At 45.4% G+C, this 20,636-nt stretch overlaps 1 protein-coding gene across 6 annotated transcripts; it reads right to left on the bottom strand.

Annotated features, from left to right (window-relative positions):
• Positions 1-1,756: 1,756 nt before the first annotated feature.
• Positions 1,757-17,989, bottom strand: IDNK (IDNK gluconokinase). Of its 6 annotated transcripts, XM_070795038.1 has the most exons (6): positions 17,868-17,883; positions 17,066-17,129; positions 14,955-15,233; positions 14,735-14,821; positions 5,461-5,504; positions 1,757-2,450 (listed from the first exon to the last, which is right to left on the bottom strand). In XM_070795038.1, the coding sequence occupies exons 3-6, from the start codon at positions 15,051-15,053 to the stop codon at positions 2,105-2,107; spliced, it is 576 nt and encodes a 191-aa protein (XP_070651139.1). In that variant the 5' UTR covers positions 15,054-15,233; positions 17,066-17,129; positions 17,868-17,883; the 3' UTR covers positions 1,757-2,104. The 6 variants fall into 6 exon arrangements, with proteins under 6 accessions (XP_070651139.1, XP_070651140.1, XP_070651138.1 ...); XM_070795039.1 differs by lacking the exon at positions 17,066-17,129 and having other exon boundaries at positions 15,203-15,233; positions 17,868-17,989; XM_070795037.1 differs by lacking the exon at positions 17,066-17,129 and having other exon boundaries at positions 17,868-17,982.
• Between the last annotated feature and the right edge of the window lie 2,647 nt (positions 17,990-20,636).

Raw genomic sequence — 20,636 nt, 5'->3', positions numbered from 1 at the left:
CCTTTTTTAGAAAAACAAAACTATTTTCTAATGCCCCCTTTACCATCTTGAAGTGAAATTAACTCCTCTGAAAAGGAGGGAAAAAAAGGAAAGTAATATGTAGTAAACTGATGGGATTCAGTAATATGATGCTTGGACATGGCTACACTAGATGAACACAATAGAGTTAGTTTGATGCTTTGCCCATCAGATCACTGAGAATGAAGAATTAAAAAGGCAGCTGGATGTAGGTTGTTGTGTCTGACAGAAATTCACTCATTTTCTGAAAAGATAAATCATTCTTAGTAAGGTTAAAAATAAAATAGGATACAAATGTCCCTTTATTGCATTCTTGGAAATTTCAGTGTGTATTAAAACTGCAAAGAACAAAACTGCTCTTACTTATGTATAAAGCAGAGTTAGGTTCAGTGCTTCTTTAAACAGCCTTAGCCTTTTTCATTTGATCTCTGTGAAGGTTTGGCCTCCCCAGGTGGTGCTAGCGGTAAAGAATCTGCCTGCCAATGGAGGAGACGAAAGAGACATGGGTTCAATCCCTGGGTTGAGACGATTTCCTGGAGGAGGGCATAGCAATGCACTCCAGTATTCTTGCCTGGAGAATCCCATGGACAGAGGAGCCTGTCGGGTTACAGAGTTGGACACGACTGAAGTGACTTAGCATGTGCGCAAGAAGATCCAGGAGGATATTTGAAAATCAGTTCTTTCTTGTGAAGAACTGCCTTCACTGAGAACTCTAGCTGGTACTAGAGGATATGAGATGCCCTATCTGTGCACCCCAACCTGGGCTCCCTGAGAGCCAGGGCTTTGTGTTGCAGGTGCTCAAGCCCTCCAGAGTGCTCCTCACAGTACTCACTGGGTACACTGAACTGACCGAGTCCTTTCTCTCCAGCTGGGGGTGACTCTCGTCCAGCCAGAGCATATTGACTGAACAGTTTAAGGGCCTAGACCCTGAGTATGAATGCTGATGTAAACTAACGCCAGGCAAGAGGTGCCCCAAATAGTCCGTCAGGAAAATCCATGGCTCTACATTTTCTTAGGCAAGATTCGTCCAAGAAGGGCCCTTTTATTCCACTGGCACCATACGCATATATTTTGTTTGTGGTTCCTGAGACAAAAAATTGCATATTCTTGTGAAAGAAAACGGAATTGGTTCCAAAACTTACTTTCTGGCCAGAATCAACCAAGGCCTGAAAAGCAGCTGGTTCTTGTGGCCCTGATTAGATAGAGGGATAAGGATGCTTCTTCCTGGAGCCCTGTCAGGGAAGTGCTCAAACCCAGCGCAGGCTGGCCACATTCCAACTTTCCCCACTGGCGCCTGGTAAGCTGCATGCCAGCAACACATGAGCACCTCTAAGCCCCCCATCGCCTCGCCTGACCTGGCTGCCACTGGCATAACACCGCCTGCTGGAACGTTTTCCTGTCAGGTTTTGGCCACAGCAGCTCTGGTGTTCCTCCCTCACCTGCCTAGTGTCCACCAGCCACAGCTTTTATAGCAGGAAGGGGGCAGGTTAATACTAGCCTGATCTCACAAGAGTCTGTAAAGTGGAGTAGGGACTGGGGGCAGACAGTCCTGCACTTCATTCACTCAAATTCCACCTTTGCAATTTTTTTTTTAATCCATGAACTGTATGTGCTTTTTATTTACTTTGAAATGGCCCAAAGAGAGGATGAAGAGGTGTGTGGTGTAACGGAACCACAGGTGTGTGGTGAGTGGTCAATTCTGTATGCTTCTCTACTCCTGAGACCAGTCTCCAGAGGGTGCCAAGGATAGCCAAGTTTCATTTATTTGTCCAAGTAAAAGCATGATCAAGAATGTTCTAAATAAGGTCAGGGTTTACAGCTTTGATTATAGAATTTCCTCTGATCATTTGATTGGGTTACATGAATTTAAACTTCAGTGAAGCTTCACTTTCAAAGTTTCCACTCCATTTCTCTGAATGTGCTACAGCATGATAAGTCTCCCAGATTACCCAAAATCCACCTGAACAATATCTCAACACACTGTGGTTTATTCACCTTAAGAAGAATCTGGAGAGAACATGGTTTGGGATGGGAGACAAGAGTTACACCTGATGGGTCTGGACCATTGATACAAATGATTCTCATTTCATTTTAGAGTTTCCATAATTGTAGCAATTATCTCTGAAAGATTTTTGTCCACATTGATTTGGATAAAGCTTTCTGGAGCTGATGGGGTCTCCAGAGTATCGAATTGGGACTGCAGTAACTCAGGGGGCATAAAATGATCTTTTCTTCTGAGTAAGCGTCCAGAGATGATGTCAAATGACCCAGTCAGATGGACCACAAGGAGCTTCACCTCAACTGGCTTTTCTTCCTTCCCCGAGTCATCACACTTCAGAGGTGCATCATCTTTTCCTTGTATTAAGATGTCTCTGTATACCTTCTTCAGAGCTGAACAGGCTAGAACTACATGCTGTCCAGAGGCTACATCTCTGTTAAAAAAAAAAAAAAAAAAAAAAAACCTGGGGAGATCCCAAAGAGTGAAGACATTTAAAATAATTGGTGTCAAGCCTAGGCTGAGGACTTTAGTCCCACTTCTCTGACAGTGGAAGGTGTTACAAATGGTGGCCAAGTATCAGGCAGTCTTGGTTTTGAGGTAAAGATCTTCCACTAGTGAGCCCTCTTGGGTGATGTGTTTACCTCTCTGAGCATCAGTTCAGTTCAGTTCACTCACTCAGTTGTGTCCAACTTTTTGTGACCCTATGGACTGCAGCACGCCAGGCCTTCCTGTCTATCACCAACTCCTGGAGTTTACTCAAACTCATGTCCATTGAGTCAGTGATGCCATCCAGCCATCTCATCCTCTGTCGTCCCCTTCTCCTCCTGCCTTCAGTCTTTCCCAGCATCAGGGTCTTTTCCAGTGAGTTAGCTCTTCGCATCAGGTGGCCAAAGTACTGGAGTTTCAACTTCAGCATCAGTCCTTCCAATGAATATTCAGGACTGATTTACTTTAGGACCATCAGTTCATCATCTCTTATATGTGGCTACTCAAGAGTACCTGCCCACAGAACTGTGGTATGGAAGTTTATCATGGTGCCCAGCACACAGGAAGTGCTGAGTAAGTATCAGCTCTGCCCCTTGGCTATATGAGTGACTGAGCCAGCACCTGTGGACATGGGTGGCTGCTGGCAGGCACCTGTGTCCCCCACACAGCATGGCTCAGGCTCTCCTCAGATTTCCTCCATTCCTACTCTGCAGTATGCTGGAAGAATCTGGGGAAGTTACCCATGCAGAGCGGAGAAAGCAGGAAAAAAGAGAGCACCAGTCCCTCTGTTTTCAAGGTGAGCAGAAAGTGAGTAGTTTTCAGAGATGCTGAAAACTAAGAGAAAAACCTGAGCCAGAAATAGAGGTAGATTGACAAGGCACCAATAAGGGAAAACCTAAACAGCATATTATAATGCAGAGACATTACTTTACCAACAAAGGTCTGTCTAGTCAAAGCTATGGTTTTTCCAGTAGTCATGTATGGATGTGAGAGTTGGACTATTAAGAAAGCTGAGCGTGGAAGATCCGATGCTTTTGAACCGTGGTGTTGGAGAAGACTCTTGAGAGTCACCTGGACTGCAAGATCCAACCAGTCCATCCTAAAGGAAATCAGTCCTGAATATTCATCAAAAGGACTGATGCTGAAGCTGAAACTCCAATGCTTTTGAACCGTGGTGTTGGAGAAGACTCTTGAGAGTCACCTGGACTGCAAGATCCAACCAGTCCATCCTAAAGGAAATCAGTCCTGAATATTCATCAAAAGGACTGATGCTGAAGCTGAAACTCCAATACTTTGGCCACCTGATGTGAAGAACTGACTCACTGGAAAAGACCCTGATGCTGGGGAAGATTGACAGTGGGAGAAGGGGACGACAGAGGATGAGATGGCTGGATGGCATCACCAATGTGATGGATAGGAGTTTGAGTAGGCTCTGGGAATTGGTGATGGACAGGGAAGCCTGGCGTCCTGCAGTTCATGGGGTCACAAGGAGTCAGACACAACTGAGTGACTGAACTGTACTGAAGGGAAAACCAGTGTGGTCCAAGACCATACATGAGGATGAGCCCCCCTACCACTAAGCTGATGTATACCATTGTCTTCTTGGAGCCAGGAAGGAACTAAATAAAGTTGTCAAGGGTCAATGCTGGCTTGGGTACTTAGTAGAGATTTCAGTTCAGAACTGAGAACTAAGAATTCTGAAGGGGCCTGCCTTGATCTATGGCCATCGTAGACTGGAGACCCAGTGGATGGAGTGTGTCATCAGCAACAAACCAATGTACTTGAGCCTCCCAGCTCTTCTCAAGGGCATGAGTGAGAGCTTGTTAGTTCTGAGCCTGGAGGTCTGATCTCTGCTCTCCTGAGACTCTTCACTTTGGCTTCCATCACAGGTCAGAATCTTTGATCTGACGAGTCTATTTATGTTACAGACCCAGTTGGGTAGGAGTTCTCAAATCCTAAAACCCAAAAACCTTAAAACCCTAAACCCATACAAAGACAGGACTGCCAGCCACGTCTGTGTGGTGTTTTAAAAAAAATGTAAACTGAATTTTTAATAAGTATAATGTCATATGGCTCAAATGGTTTTAGATTTATAAAACATGACTTCATCTTAGAAAGCAAGATTTGGAACTCATTCACTGCCACTCCTTTATCTTCCATGTCCCAACCAGGATTCCCACAGGCCAGACCCACAGATGAGAGAAGAGGGTCGTTTGCTCAGAGGCATGCTACAGAGCTGGACAGTTTGAGATTTCAGTTCTGGTAGCGAGTTATCTATTGATTTGCAAATGACCCCAGATCTTCCTGGTTGTCAGAACTTGAAGTAGGAGGCAATACAAGTGGTGGCTAAGATATGGCTATAACAACATTATTATTTTATTTAGGACTTACTATATATATTAGGTAGACTTCCCTGGTGGCTCAGATGGTAAAGCATCTGCTTACAACGCAGGAGACCCAGGTTCTATCCCTGGGTTGGGAAGATCCTCTGGAGAAGGAAATGGCAACCCACTCTAGTACTCTTGCCTGGAAAATCCCATGGACCGAGGAGCGTGGTAGGCTACAGTCCATGGGGTTGCAAAGAGTCGGACACGACTGAGTGACTTCACTTCACTTCATATATATTAGGTACCATTCTAAGTGCTACCCACACTTATTCACTAATTCCTCACGACAATCTGTAAGGACTGTTGTGAGTAGGAACTATGTCCCTATTTTTCAGAAGAATAAACAGGTTTATGGAAGCCAAGTTGCTGAGTAAAATTCCCAGCTAGTAATTATGAAGTTGTCTAGAAGGCTGACTCTAGAACCCAACACTCTGTGGCTGATTAAAAGTCATTGTTAGTCACCAGATGGAGGTGCATTTCATTTCTGGTATCCTTTATCATTAGTCAGTTATGATTTCAAGAGTGGTTTCCTTTACTCACTGGCTTATCTGGGGTCTGACGTTCTCTTACCTTCGTAAAACGTCATGCAATTTGCAGAGCCATGGAATTCTGTCCTGAAATTAAAACAAACCAAAGTGGCTTTCCCAGATATTGTTTATTTGTACAGAAACATGTTCATCATGTTCATCAATGTTAAGGTCCAGAGAAATCTCAGTGGTTTTGAGGAGGAGGCTGAGGAATTGTCACTGGGCAGTTCAGCACAGAATCATGTTCCTGGTCCAGGTGTCAGGTTCTTTCCACAAGGATAAAAATTACCCTAAAATGCCAGTATGTAACCCCCCCATTTCAATCTCCCCATTATAAATACACTTTCTTTGGTTCTGATATGTTTGGGTGTATGTGTGCTAAGTCGTGTTTGACTCTGCGACTGCCAGGCTCCTCTGTCCATGGGGATTCTCCAGGCAAGGATACCAAAGTGGGTTGCCATTTTCTGATACACTTAACAGATCTTTAATTGTATTTGCATAATTCTTCAGGTGCTTCTGATCTCAAATGCAGAGAGTTATTCATAGAAACTCTTAAGTCAGCTGCCCCCTGGTCCTATTCTTCAAATCCTCTAAAAACAAAGCTGCTCTCGGATAAAAGTATCATGATAATTTTGTATTTTTCCAGAGAAGGCAGAAGAAGTTTACATAGGACACCCTAGAGTGTTACACAAAGAAGTTCCCCTGGGGTAAATACTGATTGGCCACAATGCATTACAAAAAAAAAACCCAACTTATTATTATGTGAATTTAAAACATATACAAAAAGAGACAAAATGGTACAAAACAAACTTCTCTGTACTCATAACCCAGCTTTAATGATTTTTCACCTCACAATCTGGTCTTCTATATGTCCCAACGCCTATCCTTTATCATTTTGATGCATATTCAAGAAAGATGATGTCTTTATTATTTAAGACTTTTTTTTCGGCTGCTTTGGGTCTTCATTGTGGCATGCAGGCTCTCAACTTGTGGTGTGCAGGCTTGGTTGTGGTATGTGGGCTCTTGGTTCTCCAAACAAGAACTGAACCCAGCCCTGCATTGGGAGCATCGAGTCTTATCCACTGGACCACCAGGCAAGTCCCCATGATGCATCTTTAAAAGTCCTTGCTCTTAACATTTGACTACCATTTTATTTAGATTTTTGTATTTGTATAATTGAGATTGACTTGCATTTGTTTTCTTGTGTAGTCCATATTAAATTTTGGTATCAAGGTTATCCCTGCCTCCTAAAAATAAGTAGGGCAGCTTTCCTTCTTTTTTCTCTTCTTTGAAACAGCTTGTATACAATATATTATTTTTATGGACTGAATGTTTTTATTTCCCTAAAATTCATATCCCCCATGTAAGAATATTTGGAGGTAATCAGGTTTAGATGAGGTCATGAGGATGAGGTCCTCATGATGGGATTAGTGCCCTTATAAGAAGAGACCAGTGAGCTAGTATATACTCTTTCTCTCCTGCTGCTGCCCTCTCCTTCAACCACCCAGTGGAGATACAGAGAAAAAGTTTCATTCCACCAAGGCCATCGCTCTGTGCTTAGCAAACTAAAGACCTTCTAGTTACTAGGATCCACCCTTGTCAGGAAGCAGAGAAGGATTTTGTGCACACACATACTCCATGCACACATGCTACACACACATACACAGTTAACATTTTTTCATTATATGTATCTTTTCATATTAAATAAAATTTTTTAAAAGCACTGTGTGCTAATATTGGGTTAAGAGTCCTGGAAGTTTTATTAGTCACATAATTCTTTAAAGACTTTACTTCTGTGTACACATTACTCAATCAGAGACTACTTAGAAGTTCAAATGTTACAGCTATAATATCTGCCGAAGACAGAGATCAAATGACAACTATTACCAAACTTACATGAATGGTATCTTAAATAACAATAACTACATAATTCACAGATACTATTACTCAAATTATAACAGCTACTACAATGTACACACGATAGCTCAAATGTATTTCAGGAAAGCCTTGTTTATGTTAGCACTTGTCTGAGTACTCAGTGGACCCAGTGTGGTTATTTCTAAACAAAGTAACAAGATGATGAGGCTTACCAGTTCTAATAAACTTGCAGACCATAAAGAATTTTGTGCTCTATGGGGAGACTTACATGCTCCTGGAAAAGTGTGTATGTTTAAGACTTATTCTTGGCAAGATTTTCTGACATCATACTAAAAAACTAAATGTTCTAGAGAAGTCTGTGAGGAGAAAAAAAGTTGTAGCAGCTATACTTATGGAACTTGAAATTGCCACCGTAACACAGTATTTTCTAGACTTATGATGGGGGTCAGGGAAGAAGACTGTCAAGGGTTATGCTGCTGCTGCTGCTAAGTCACTTCAGTCGTGTCTGACTCTGTGCGACCCCACAGACGGCAGCCCACCAGGCTCCCCCGTAGGTAGTGGGGAAAACTAGCTGGACTTACTGAGCCGTGCAGTATTTTATGACGGAAAATTGCCCATGGGAAAGCTGCCAACTCAAGCCCAGATTTGGATTTCCCTTTCCTTCGTCCATTTGCAAGGATCTGTTGTGTGCTTAGGGAGACCCAGACACGATCCTGGGTCCTTTCTTTCAATACTCTACACACGATCACCGTGAGTTTAACTTCGAAGATTCCATTTGCACCCAACTTTCTAAATTCCTTTCTCTTCTGTATCCTCACTGTGAACAGCTAAGCTTTTCTACTACATTCATGAACTAACAGGGATAAAAAAGAAAACACTATCATTTATCCAAAGACCTTAAAAAAATTTTTTTAAACCTCCTGGCTATATCTTCCAAAACAGCTTCTCCAACAGAAGGCTGCAGCAGAGCCTTAAAGACTGGGTGACTTTCACTAAGGTGACTGGGCCTTAAAGACTCACATGTCAGCATGAGCAGTTTCCTACCTAGGACCCAGACCTACAAAGATATGGTGCCTTTCAAACCCGCAGGAAGGGCTGCACAGGCAACTTACTTGGTAAAGTGGTATACTAATCATTAATGGGACTAACTTCAGTGTGTTTCACATGTAAATAGAGGTGTCCGGCTTCAAGTTTAAGAAATGATGTCAACTTCTATAAAGTTAAGGAGTCTTCTTACAGCATATGGGGGCCACAGTGAGGTATCTTTCTAAGCACTTGGAAAAGAAGGAAAGAAGCTTTTTCTTTAAGGCTTTAAAGATCAACACTTAATAGAAAGGGACAGAGATGTTTAAACTCATCTGAAGAAGTAAACAATGACCCTCAGGCTAGCAGTGCATCACTATGATCCAACTATGTATTTTCACACACACAGAGGAAGCACGTGAGGCTTGGGCGTGAATGTCCAGCAGGAACACTATAGGATTAGACAGCAGAGTACTGTCCAGAGGCCATGGCGTTCTGGCCTTATGACTTCAAATATCATGTTCTCATTAGCAAACGTCTCTGATGGGGTGGGTGGTCTCACACCATTAGAAACCTAAGCTTTAACTCTCTTACTCTTTTGATTGCATGTTCACTGAGATACCTGACTGCATTTTGGCTTCTGAAATCAGATTGATGTGTTATGGGCCACGTGGCAGTTAAATTTCTTCTTGTAAGTTAATCAACTGGCATTTATGTAGAAATCTTGTGACCCTGACTAGTGGGGTTCTCATACGAGACATGAACCTGTGTTCAATGTGTTGACAGTATCAGGGGTTGAGCCAGCAAGACAGAGCCTGACTACCCTGGTCCCATCTGGGTAGTCGGGCAGCCGTTTCCACAATGCATCCCTGTCACTGTGCATGTCTCTAGGTGAAACAAAATCCTTAGACTAGTGCTGATCTCCATTCAGCAGGAATGCTTGGTTTGAAAGAGGTAGTAGGAAGGTCGCTCAGTCGTGTCCGACTGTTTGCAAGCCCATGGACTGTATAGCTTGCCAGGCTCCTCTGTCCATGGAGTTCTCCAGGCAGGAATACTGGAGGGGTTTGCCATGCCCTTCTCCAAGTTGGAAGGTTCAGATGGTCAAATGCTAATTCACATATTCAGTATTCCCATACCTACTTAAAGAGTTCAAGAAGCAATTATAATGATGCACTAGGACTGATTCACAGATGAAAACACAACAAAAAATGAGCTGTACTTCTGCACGAGTAAAATGTTCATAGTGGCTTTGGATGCACCAAGGAAGGGGGATAATTTGTTTAATTCCTAGTACTTTAGCTATCTTACCTTTCTTCCCACTAGCAGAGGAGCAACCTTGTGTTTTGTTATTTTAACTAGATTGCACACTTCCTCCAGCTCATCAGCACCAAATCTCTGTACAGAGATCAATCTCTGTATTATTTTATGGCTTAGGAAACATATGTTATTGCATTAAGCTGGATATTGACTTTATTAGTCATTATACTTTCTGCATGCCTGAAATATTTCACAATAAGGATGAAACAAGTGAATTTAAAAAAAAAACATATTTGGGTAATAAACTTCCTACCCTTTGTACAGGTAAACAGAACTTTGAATCCCTGCTTTGTCTAAATACGTGCCTTAGCTGAGAATTGTGCATGTAGCTTCACTTAGTCACAATAAATTCCTCAGAAGCTCAACCATGAAAACTAATAAACGGAAATATAAAACAGAAATAGATGCCTTCAGACACCTGCCCAATCAGAATGCATGTTGGACCAGTTTATTCACAGCACCAGTAAGGTCTGGGTCCACCAGCCACAAAATCAATGAGAAGGCTGGAGATAGCAATGAAGTACTTTCAACTTTATTTTACATTAGTTTCCAAGTGTTGAGTCACAGTTATTACACAGTTGGGTTCCTTCCCTAGAGGCCCACAGGGGGCCACAAGGAGAGAGTTCTTCCAGAGTCGTTCCAGGTGCTACGTGAATTCCCGGGCGGGACACCAGCATTCTCACCCCTGGTCTGTGTGAAGCCAGGCGTCACCTGCCTCATGTACGCATCCAGGCCTAGATCCCTCCAAGGGATGTGCTGTCTGAGGGCCACGCCTCGCTCCTGCTCTATATCACCCTCGCTTTCACCCTTTCCATCTCCATTTAAACAACCCTGATTCATTTCTCATAGACTAGGTGTGTGTGGAGTATCAGGGCCTTTAACACAGTAGAAAAAGTAGGGTCTTAGAGGTTAGATCCCCTTGACTCTGTGCTTTTGCTCAAGTTACTTCTCTGTGCCTCCCTTTGTTCATCTGCAAAATGAGGGAATCATGTAATTCACTGATCTGCTTTGGGATTTAAAGAGGAAAAGGAGTCATTTTAAACATTATTTTTTTGGGCTGATTTTATAGCTGCAATAAATGGCATCAGTTTCCAACTTTGAATCTGGAAAAGACCTTTAATAAATGAATTTGGTATGCAGTAGATTCTAATTCCACAAATAATGAATATTTAATATGTGCAAAGCGCCATACAGAGCACTGGGAATATAATATGAATGGTGTAGTTCCTGTCCTCAAGGGGGTCACAGCCTGATGATGGGTATCTATCAGCTAAACTACACGTAAGGCAGAGATTAGGGCTTCAAGGGATATACTAAGAAGGGCTCTAAGTGGAGAGTAGAGGGAGAGATCAATTTTGATCAGGCCCTAGGAAGACTAAATCTTCAAGGATAAAGAGGATTTTAATGGAAGCAGGGCCTGCCAAGCAGAGGGCAGGGTAAGACTGGGAGTATTAAATATTAAAGATGCTTTGCCAAGACTCTACAGTAAACGGATGAGGCAGGAGCTTAGCACTGCCGACCAGGTGTGGGAGTTGCTTTGTGACGAGGGTAAGGAGAAACTGTCAGGACTAGATAGTCAAGATTCTGAGTGAGCTGCTAAGGAGTTTGGCCTTTACTGTCAGGTCTTAGGGAGAACTTGGACACATGAGATCCAAATTTTGTATTCATAATGTTTGTGAAGAAAGGGGATGACTGAGATTTCCTCTTCACAGAGGCAGAAACCAAGGCCAAACAGAGATACTAGAGCAAATTCACTGCATTCTGTGTGTAAATACTACAGACAATATCATAATTAGTGAAGTCAAACACAGAAAGTCTTAGAGGAAAGAGAGGAGGAAACAACATAATCCAGATGAGCATCCAAGCTTACTGGATTGCTATTCTAGGTCCCTTCACTCCCGACAGTCCCTACATGCAGGGATAGGGGTGCAGTGGACCCTGAGCCCCCAGCCCAGGGCTTAAGCACTGAGGGCTAAATCAGAGCATCATGAGGACAGAGAACGCTTCCTTGGCCTATCTAGAAAGAGAAAGTGTCTTCTGGAAGGGGATGACAATTAAAGGGCAGGCGCTCAGAGGAACAGATGGAAGAGGAGTGTGCCCAGCATTGCTGGGGGAGGTGGACAGAGGGCAAGGCAAGTGGGAGGGGAGCAGTGGAGGTGAGGGACCGGTTTAATCTGGTGCAAAAGTGAACCTAAGCCCACAGAGGGCAAAAATGCATATAAACAAAATATATACCCCCAAAAGATGGGTATATACATAAAATTCAATTAGTAGGTATTTTTGGAAGATGCAACCAAGGGTGATATATTCTGTTAAAGAATTTGTAGCATTGGTCAAATGTTTTATACAGGGTAAGTATTATATTTGTAATCAGCAACAAAACTGTCCAAAACCTCTCTTTTAAATAGACTCTGAGGTTGAAGTCTGCTCAAGTGTCACCCCATGGGCTGCCAGAACAGCATGGACCTGGCACATCAGGGAGACTCACTGACGGACAGCTTGGAAATCATCAGCTCATCATGTCAACCGTGCATCCCTGCCTGGGTGGCATGTCTTTCTCCACCAGCGCTGTCCAGCAGAGCTTCCTGCCCTGATAGAAATGTTCTCTACCTGCGCCGTCTGGATTAGCAGCCACCAGCCACATGTGGCTTTTGAACACTTGAAGTATGGCAGTGCAATCCCAGAACTGGAGTTTACACTTAACTGAAATAGCCTTAAGGTGCCCTTGGTGTATTCAGCTCAGGTTCTTTGTCTTCAAATCTTAGCCTTCTGAGTACAATGTGTGTGTATGTGTTACTCAGTTGTGTCTGACTCTCGGTGACCTCATGGACTCCCCAAACCATCCTGAGAATCTCCCCCAAGGCATACCATTACCTCTGCCTCTAACAGTCTACCTGATGCTCAGCACAGTATCCTCTGGGGGACGGGGGCCTGCGGGCTGGTTGCCAGGGCAATGAGGAGGTGGTGGTGCCAGCTCAGCTGTGACCCACACCTTCGCTCACCCACACCCACTCACTGGGCTCTCATCAAAAATGGTAGCCATTTGCTGTTTTACTGCATTCCTCTCTGCTTCATTCTAAGTCAGGAAAACTTGTATAGCTTCCTCTGAATATGTTTCTTCCAGTAATTGATAACCTTTTCTTCTGTACAATAAATTCCTCTTCTCAGTTCTCCTCCTCAGCCCCTAGCCCCATCAATACTGCTCACTTAACAAGGCTCACTTGTGAGTAAGAGGAACGATGCTTAAATGCCATTATAAAAATCTGTCCATTTGGGGTTGCTTTACTTTGTTCTTTAATTTTGTACTCAGCAAGGGGAAAAAGAAAATAACCCTAGCACGGTCACACTTTACACACTCCACGGAAATGATGTATTACATGTATGCATATACAGATACGGTATTAACAACAACAGTAAGAAGTGATATTCACTGAATGCGTCAGGTATGTCTCTGTGCACACTTTTCATTTTATCTAATCCTCTCAAGGACCCAATAAAATAGATCTTGTCACCATTCCTACTTCACAGGAGGAAAATGAGGCAAAGAGAGACCAAGCCATTTGCCAAAAGTCACACAAGCTCAGTGGTGGGGCCAGGTTATCTACGTTATGTTTATTATCTCTAGTACAGTATCACTGTCATGTTTAAGTTGTTACTCCGTATCTCCTTTTGGCTGCTCTCCTCCCACCTTCTAAAGTCAAATGCTGTGAACTTAAATTTTGATGGTTCAATGTTTAAACTTGGGGAGCACTTCCTGAAACAAACAGAAACCCTCAGAGTGCTCTAGAATTAGACCTAATAGGGGTTAGTGACTTCAGTCCTTCAAGGCAGGACAAAGAGGAGAAAGTGGAGCACAACCTGGGGGAGCCGAGTTCATGGTACAAACACCAGTGTTGCTCTTTGGCCAGTTTCATCTCAATACCGGTCCTTTGGACACCCTTGGCATGTGGACCTGCCTGGGGCCCCTGCTGCCAGCTGCTCTGTGGACCCACCCTAGGCCCTGCGCTCAGTCTCTCCTGGGTGACAGCTAGTTCTATGAATCCACAGTTTGTGACTCTGGTTTGAGAAAGACCCTCTAGAAAAGGCCCTCACAACGGTGCATAAAGGAATGAGATGTCAGGCCGTCCATTCTTTCACTTACTCTTTCATTCACAAATTTGCCACAAATATTTTCTGATACACACTGTGTGTCAGGCTCTGGGGATATATAATGGTTAACAGAAATGGCCACAGTGCCTGTCCTTTTGGAGGTAAAATCTAGTTACAGGGACAAATATTAATCAAATTCTCACACCATCACATGCCATGTTACAACTGGGACATGGATGATAAGGGATATGCTGCCATGAGAGTCCATTAGAGGAGGTTTTATCTAGAAGTCAGGGCGAGGTTCCCTGAAGAAGGGGCACAGCTGCTGAGACAAGATGCGTGAGCAGGTAACTGAGAGGAATGGGGAGGCGCGTTCTTCACAGTGGGAACAGCAGACACAGAGGCCCTGGGGGAGCAGCATGGCAGCAGAGCCATTGAAAAGGGCCAGCACAGCTCCAGTAGAGACGGGGGTAGAAGAGTGGGGGTGGTATGTGGGAGGGTGGGGTGCACCCAAAGACACGGGGGTGGGGCACTGCCAATTTGGCCTGACCATGTACGTGTAGGAGTTTATGTGTCTGGTCTTGACGCTGAGATAATGGGAAACCTCCAGAAGGCCATTTGAGTTTGCAAAGATCACTCTAGCTTTGGGGTGGGCACCAGGGCCTGGAGAGGGTAGGCTGGTAGGTCCTGAGAAGAAAAGGTGAACTTGCACACGTATAAGCCACAGAGGAATTACACTCTGCAGATTCAAATCCCTCAACAAAGTGTTCTGGCAGATCCTGCCGAGCTGGGGCTGATGGTGGCATCAATCCTGATGCCAGTGTAGAGTTTAGACAGGAGTTCAGGGCCACAGCTCACATACATGGCAGGCCTGCTGTGCACCTGGCTTTTGGAGCACTGTCTTGAGTGTGTGACTCAGGAACTCTACTGCACCAAGTGCTGCAGGCATCTTCACCTGCATCCCTCGGCTGGGACATGTGTTGGAAATAAAAACAGACAGTGCACCTTACCTCGTCATTCAGCGGTATCCCTTTTTGCATCTTCATGCGATTTTCTTCTGGGTGGTAGTCATCTGCATCGTAGAATTTCCATCCTAGCTTTAAGAACAAAGTGAAAGAGGGTACACAGCAGGTCATGCGGCCCATGTGATGGGCACTGTGGGTTCCTAATACTAACAGCAGGTGTAGAAACAACCTGGCCACCCTCTTTCCCACCAGGAGCCACACAGACCATCCCTCCTCCACCCAGGTGCAGGAGCAGGGAGGTCTGTAAGGATGCTTCACTAATCCTGCCCACTGGGTTGCTGCAGCTGTTTTTTTCATTCATCATTATTTTCCATGACCAAGGAAAGAGACAAAATTGCTCCAGGTGGTTTCACAAGCTTTGTGGAGGTATCTGAGGTGACTTTACAATCCACGCAGGCCAGAAGCAATGAGACAAGATGAGACTTGCAGCTGGGAGGTGTTAGCACAGGTTACCTCAGATGCCAGCAGGGCGCCCACGGTGGATCTGTGGAGAGGACACAGATGCCATGTGACTACCCTTCCCCCATCTGCCTCTTCCATCCAAGGAGCCGTGGGAAGCACATGGCTGCCCCACCGGTATTAAACACCAACAACTTACAATATTGAAACTGAAATACGTGCTCCTCACCCTGGAGTCTAGAGCATGGCTTTAGTTTTCTCCAGGAATTTAAATAACTATCCAGTTTTCACTAAATTTTCCCCCAAAAGCAATACCTAAGGTCTCATTAAACTCCTGAAGTTTTTTTTTTTGTCCCTTAAGTTTTTGGCCCCTGTTTTGTAGATAATTATTTTTTGAAAAAGAACAGGATGAGATGGTTGGATAGCATCAAGGACTGAATGGACATGAATCTGAGCAAATTAGGAAGTAGTGAAGGTCGCAAGGAGTTGGACATGACTTAGTGACTGTCATGTCCAGTCACTACATGGACAACAACTGAATAAAGTGATAAATTCTACTGAGGATACTGGAGGAGGGGTCAGACAGGAAATTTAACCTCTAAGCACCCATACAAGGTTCACGGAGCTCATAAAAGCATTAATATATTGGGACTTAAAAGGGACACACGCTTCAAATAAAGGACTCGGAGAATTACCAGCATTCATTACTAAGTATGGGAGTTGAATGCTCTCTGTTCAGACCCTAACAACTACAGGTCAGTGAAGAGGGCCTGGGTCCCAGAGCTTGAGATCTGGCCACAGTCTCCATTCTACCACTAAATGACTATGCCCTCCTTGTCCTCTAAACCTCAGTTTTCTCACCTGCAAAACAAGGGAACTGAGCTACATTTATCCATTCACTTTCTCATTTCACTCAGCCAATATTTAATGAGCATCTACTAGCTCCCAGGACATAATGCTCAGCCCACTGAGACTGGTTTCAGCCATCTTGAGGTTTACGGCTAGTGCAATGGGGGTAGGGATGGAGGCTGGCAAGTGATGAGTTAGAAAGGAAGCCCCCTCTTGCTCTCAGCTCCTGAAGTATTACCCAAATGCCAATCACTGACATACAACCTTCAGGATTTTTTTATTGTACCCTCCTCCTAGTTCATCATGCCTTCTCACCTAAGTTGTACATGCCACTTTTACAATTCTCTGTTATTTTTATTCAATTGCTTCACTCTTCAAAATTAAACAAATGTGTTAAAGAAGGAAATTCATTCCGTCCCTTATATAGGAAGCCATCCTCACTTGCCTTAAGTAGGAGGTAACTGAAAAGATGCACACAATGAAAACAAAACATTACGAAGAAATTCTATACTGTCAATTACCAAGGGTTCTCTCTTTTGTTAAGAAAGTATCAGGAAGCTGTTAAAAAGACACACTGAGATGTCCTCCCTAAAGTGACCTAAGGACTGAGAGAACCAGAATGTCTCCCATTATGTTCATGCCAATGGAGGCTGCATAGGCTGACAGGTTGCAGCCTGCTGGTGATTAAACTGTCCCAGCCAAACTCCAGGGCTGGAGAAACCAGTGCTGTGTACACCAGAAATCACACTTAAGACCAAGTTAGATTAGCCAGGAATGAACATGTCAGCCACTAGTCATAATTTAAAACAAGAGCTAACTATACTAGGGTGTAGATGGGCAGAAAGGAGATAGAAGGAAACTGAAGAACCATTCTCTACCACTCTAACCAAACTTCTTAACCAGGGGACATGGTGAAGGTCCCTGGTCCATGTTTGAAGATGGACCAAGGACCCTCAGTAGAAATAAAGCACAGTGCTCCCCTCACAGGAGACTGGTCAGAGCGGAGCATTACAAACCAGTTTGGCACCCAAATGCCACAGTAATTTTTGTAAAGCTAAACCTACCTACCTGGAGCAAGAAGGAGTCTTGGAAATACACTGGACCGCATGGGCAGTTCCAGCTTCAGAACATTCTAGAAAGGGTGAAAAGCCTTTGGAGGCTGTGAAACTTCAGTTGTCTTTTGCTGCCTCTGGTGGAATGCCGCCTGTCTTTTCTGATAAAGGGCACTGCTAGACTTTGGACTAAGCAGGAAAGGCCTCCTCGGCCCCTCAAGTTGGCCAGACTGGGCTGGCCAGGGGCTCTGTGGTATGGAATGCTCTTCCTTCCTCACAAACCTGGAGCATTCTTCATATTTAATACTCCATACTTCTAGTTGAAGCGGGGAACACAGTAGGTTAGAAAGTTAAATTCACTTTCTAAACTCTGATCAGAAAAGTCCAAGGCCAGGAAGGAGGAAGCTAGTGCTGTCCAGCCTGACAAATGTCTCTAGGCGCTTGGGAGGAGGTTTGCCTGTGCTCTGTGGTCCCTTGCTCTCCTGCACGCTGTTCTGACTTGAGGCCCCCAACAACCTGCCCGGGCCGCTGCAGGGGCCAAGCAGAACCCGTTACCCCAGCAGGCGCCGCTGCCTAAATTCAGAGATGCAGAGCCCGAGTCTGGGAAGTGGCCCCGGGCCAGGAGCTCCCGGAGCGAGCAGGTTGACAAGTGGGGAGAGGGAGGGAGCAAGGTGCTCTGGGCCTCAGTTTCCTCATCGGCAAAGGGAAAGGAAGGGGGCTCCCCAGGGAACTCCAGTCGCCACGGGCCCCAAACGGCGGCAGGTCTGGCCTCCGCCGCCTCCCCAATGCGCCTCCCGAGCCTGGCCCCCAGCACCTACTTCCCCGAGCCGCTCACGCCCATCACCAGCACCGCGTTGGGCGCCTCCATCGCCCCAAATCCGGTTCCTTCCCTCCGCCTTCCGGAGCCCGTCCGCCCCGCCTTCCCAGCCGCGGAGGGCGGAGCCGCCCGCGACCCCGCCCCGCCCCGCCCCGCCCGCACACCGGACACCGAGGGGCCCCCGTCGGGACCCCGCCCCAATGCGCGTGGCCCCACTTCCGCGCGGCCCCACTTCCGCGCCGCCCCACCGGCGTCGATACCTGCCCCACCCCGCGCCCCTTCCCTGGCGAGTCACGCCCTGGACCAGACCCCGCCCCCAGGCGCTCCGCCCGCCGCTTCGCCGCGGAGACCCGCGCACACGGCGCCCCACCGCTTTCCCTTCTCCCACCTCCATCCCTTCCCTGCTCCTCCCCCTGCGCCCCTCTCCTCTGTGCTGTAAGTGGAGCCCGCCGCAGGCAGGGAAGCGGGCCCCGCGTCCCTCCATCTGCTGTCCTCTTCGCCTAGCCTCTCTCCATCGCCCTTACAGGCCTGACCCTTTTGCTTCTCCTCAACCAATGAGCTTTAGAAAGAGCTTTAGTTTAGTTTTTAATGTAAAAGTAATAAACAGAAAATAAATAACACTTTACCACACCACGCGGCAGCAAGCATCAGTTCCCCCGTCCTGTATAGATAAACGGGTAGGAATATTGTTGGAAATTAGGATCGTGCTGTACACAGTGTTTTGTAACCTGGCATTTTGTCACAACAATACAAGGCAGATTTCTTTTGATGTCAAATATAGAGTGGGCCATAGCAGCACATGTTGTTATCAGATCAGATCAAATCAGTCGCTCAGTCGTGTCCGACTCTTTGCGACACCATGAATCGCAGCACGCCAGGCCTCCCTGTCCCTCACCAACTCCCAGAGTTCACTCAGACTCATGTCCATCGAGTCAGTGATGCCATCCAGCCATCTCATCCTCTGTCGTCCCCTTCTCCTCCTGCCCCCAATCCCTCCCAGCATCAGTCTTTTCCAATGAGTCAACTCTTTGCATGAAGTGGCCAAAGTACTGGAGTTTCAGCTTTAGCATCATTCCTTCCAAGAAATCCCAGGGCTGATCTCCTTCAGAATGGACTGGTTGGATTTCCTTGCAGTCCAAGGAACTCTCAAGAGTCTTCTCCAACACCACAGTTCAAAAGCATCAATTCTTTGGCGCTCAGCCTTCTTCACAGTCCAACTCTCACATCCATACATGACCACTGGAAAACCATAGCCTTGACTAGATGAACTTTTGTTGGCAAAGTAACGTCTTTGCTTTTGAATATGCTGTCTAGGTTGGTCATAACTTTCCTTCCAAGGAGTAAGCGTGTTTTAATTTCATGGCTGCAGTCACCATCTGCAGTGATTTTGGAGCCCAGGAAAATAAAGTCTGACACTGTTTCCCCATCTATTTCCCATGAAGTGATGGGACCGGATGCCATTAAGCGGAAGAAGCACCCTCTTTGAAGGACCCTTTTGCTTTAAAGCAATGTGTTGATTTTGTGCCATTTAAAATGTTTGATTAAAAGCACGTCCAACGACATTCTGCCCAACTTCCTTTGTTTCCCAAGTTCATACTACTCTGTGTCTTTGAAAACAATGAAGCTGACATAAAAGCATTTAATCAATATGTTGATTACCTCTGCACTGACTTTTTTTCTTACTTAGCCCAAGTAGGTGACATTTCAGTGTTCCTGGATAGAGTTTGTACAGATGAAGTACCTGAGACCTGGAGAGACAGGTGACTTGTGTAAGGGCTTACAGTTCAGTTGTGCTTGAGGAACATTTTTTGAACATCTACCATCCACAGAACTCCAAAGGTGAACATCGTAATTCTCCAGGTGCTCCCTGGCAGGTAGGGGGGAATATAGATGTGTAAGCACAGGTGTGACTTGTGCTCTGCTTTACCAGCTCAGGTGAAAAAAAATGTGTTCACATTTCTCTCAAAGTTCAAATCAGAACGATCAGCAGAAAGTCTGGTTCTTCTCCCCGGATATCCAACCCAAGACATGTCCATGGACCTCATAGTTTCTGTACTAGTCAGGGTGGTGGCGGGAAACAGCGCATTCAAGTTGGGTCATTTGAAAAGGGTTCAACAAAGGTACTCTTTTCAGAGATGCAAGTGGGGTCAATGAAAGCAATGGGATCTCAGTAAGTGAGGGGAGATGTGAGGGGGCAATAGAAGGGAGTCTATTGGGCTAGGCTGGGGGGAGAGACAGAGGGGAGAGGAGGGAGAAAGAGCACATACTATGTGGATAGACATGTCTGAAGTGAAATGTGGCCTGAGAAAGAGAGAAGGATACCCCTATTGACTCAACAGGGGAGGAATCAGGAGAATCAATGACCTCCCCTCCCCTTCTCTTGCCCTCTGATCTGCTAATGACCAAACCCCATGGGCCAATCCCAACTGGAAGGCAGAGAGCCAGGGAGTCTGAGTTGGCCCATGCATCCCAGTCTCCTAGGCACGAGCCGGGAAGAAAGGGTTGGAAAGTGTATCTGAGTGATGGGCAAAGAAAAGATATCCAGCACTGTTGTTCTCAAGAGTTCAGTGAATTCATCCTCCTGCACTTGCCTGCAGGATATCAGAACTCCCAGGTGATGCTAAGGGCTGAACTTCACATTTTTTACTTCTGAGAGGACCACCTACTGGTCCTGGTTGTCTCAGGGCTTCTCAGCTGTTGAGCAGCCAGAGGCCCAACGTTGGTCTGATGTTAGGTTCTGTCTGTCCACTGCAGGAATTGCTATATTAGC

This window comes from Bos indicus, chromosome 8 (genome assembly GCF_029378745.1).
Source record: "Bos indicus isolate NIAB-ARS_2022 breed Sahiwal x Tharparkar chromosome 8, NIAB-ARS_B.indTharparkar_mat_pri_1.0, whole genome shotgun sequence".
In the NCBI taxonomy this organism is placed as follows: Eukaryota; Metazoa; Chordata; class Mammalia; order Artiodactyla; family Bovidae; genus Bos; species Bos indicus.
Note: the sequence above shows the minus strand (reverse complement) of the source record. Positions and strands in the feature narration are given on the sequence as shown.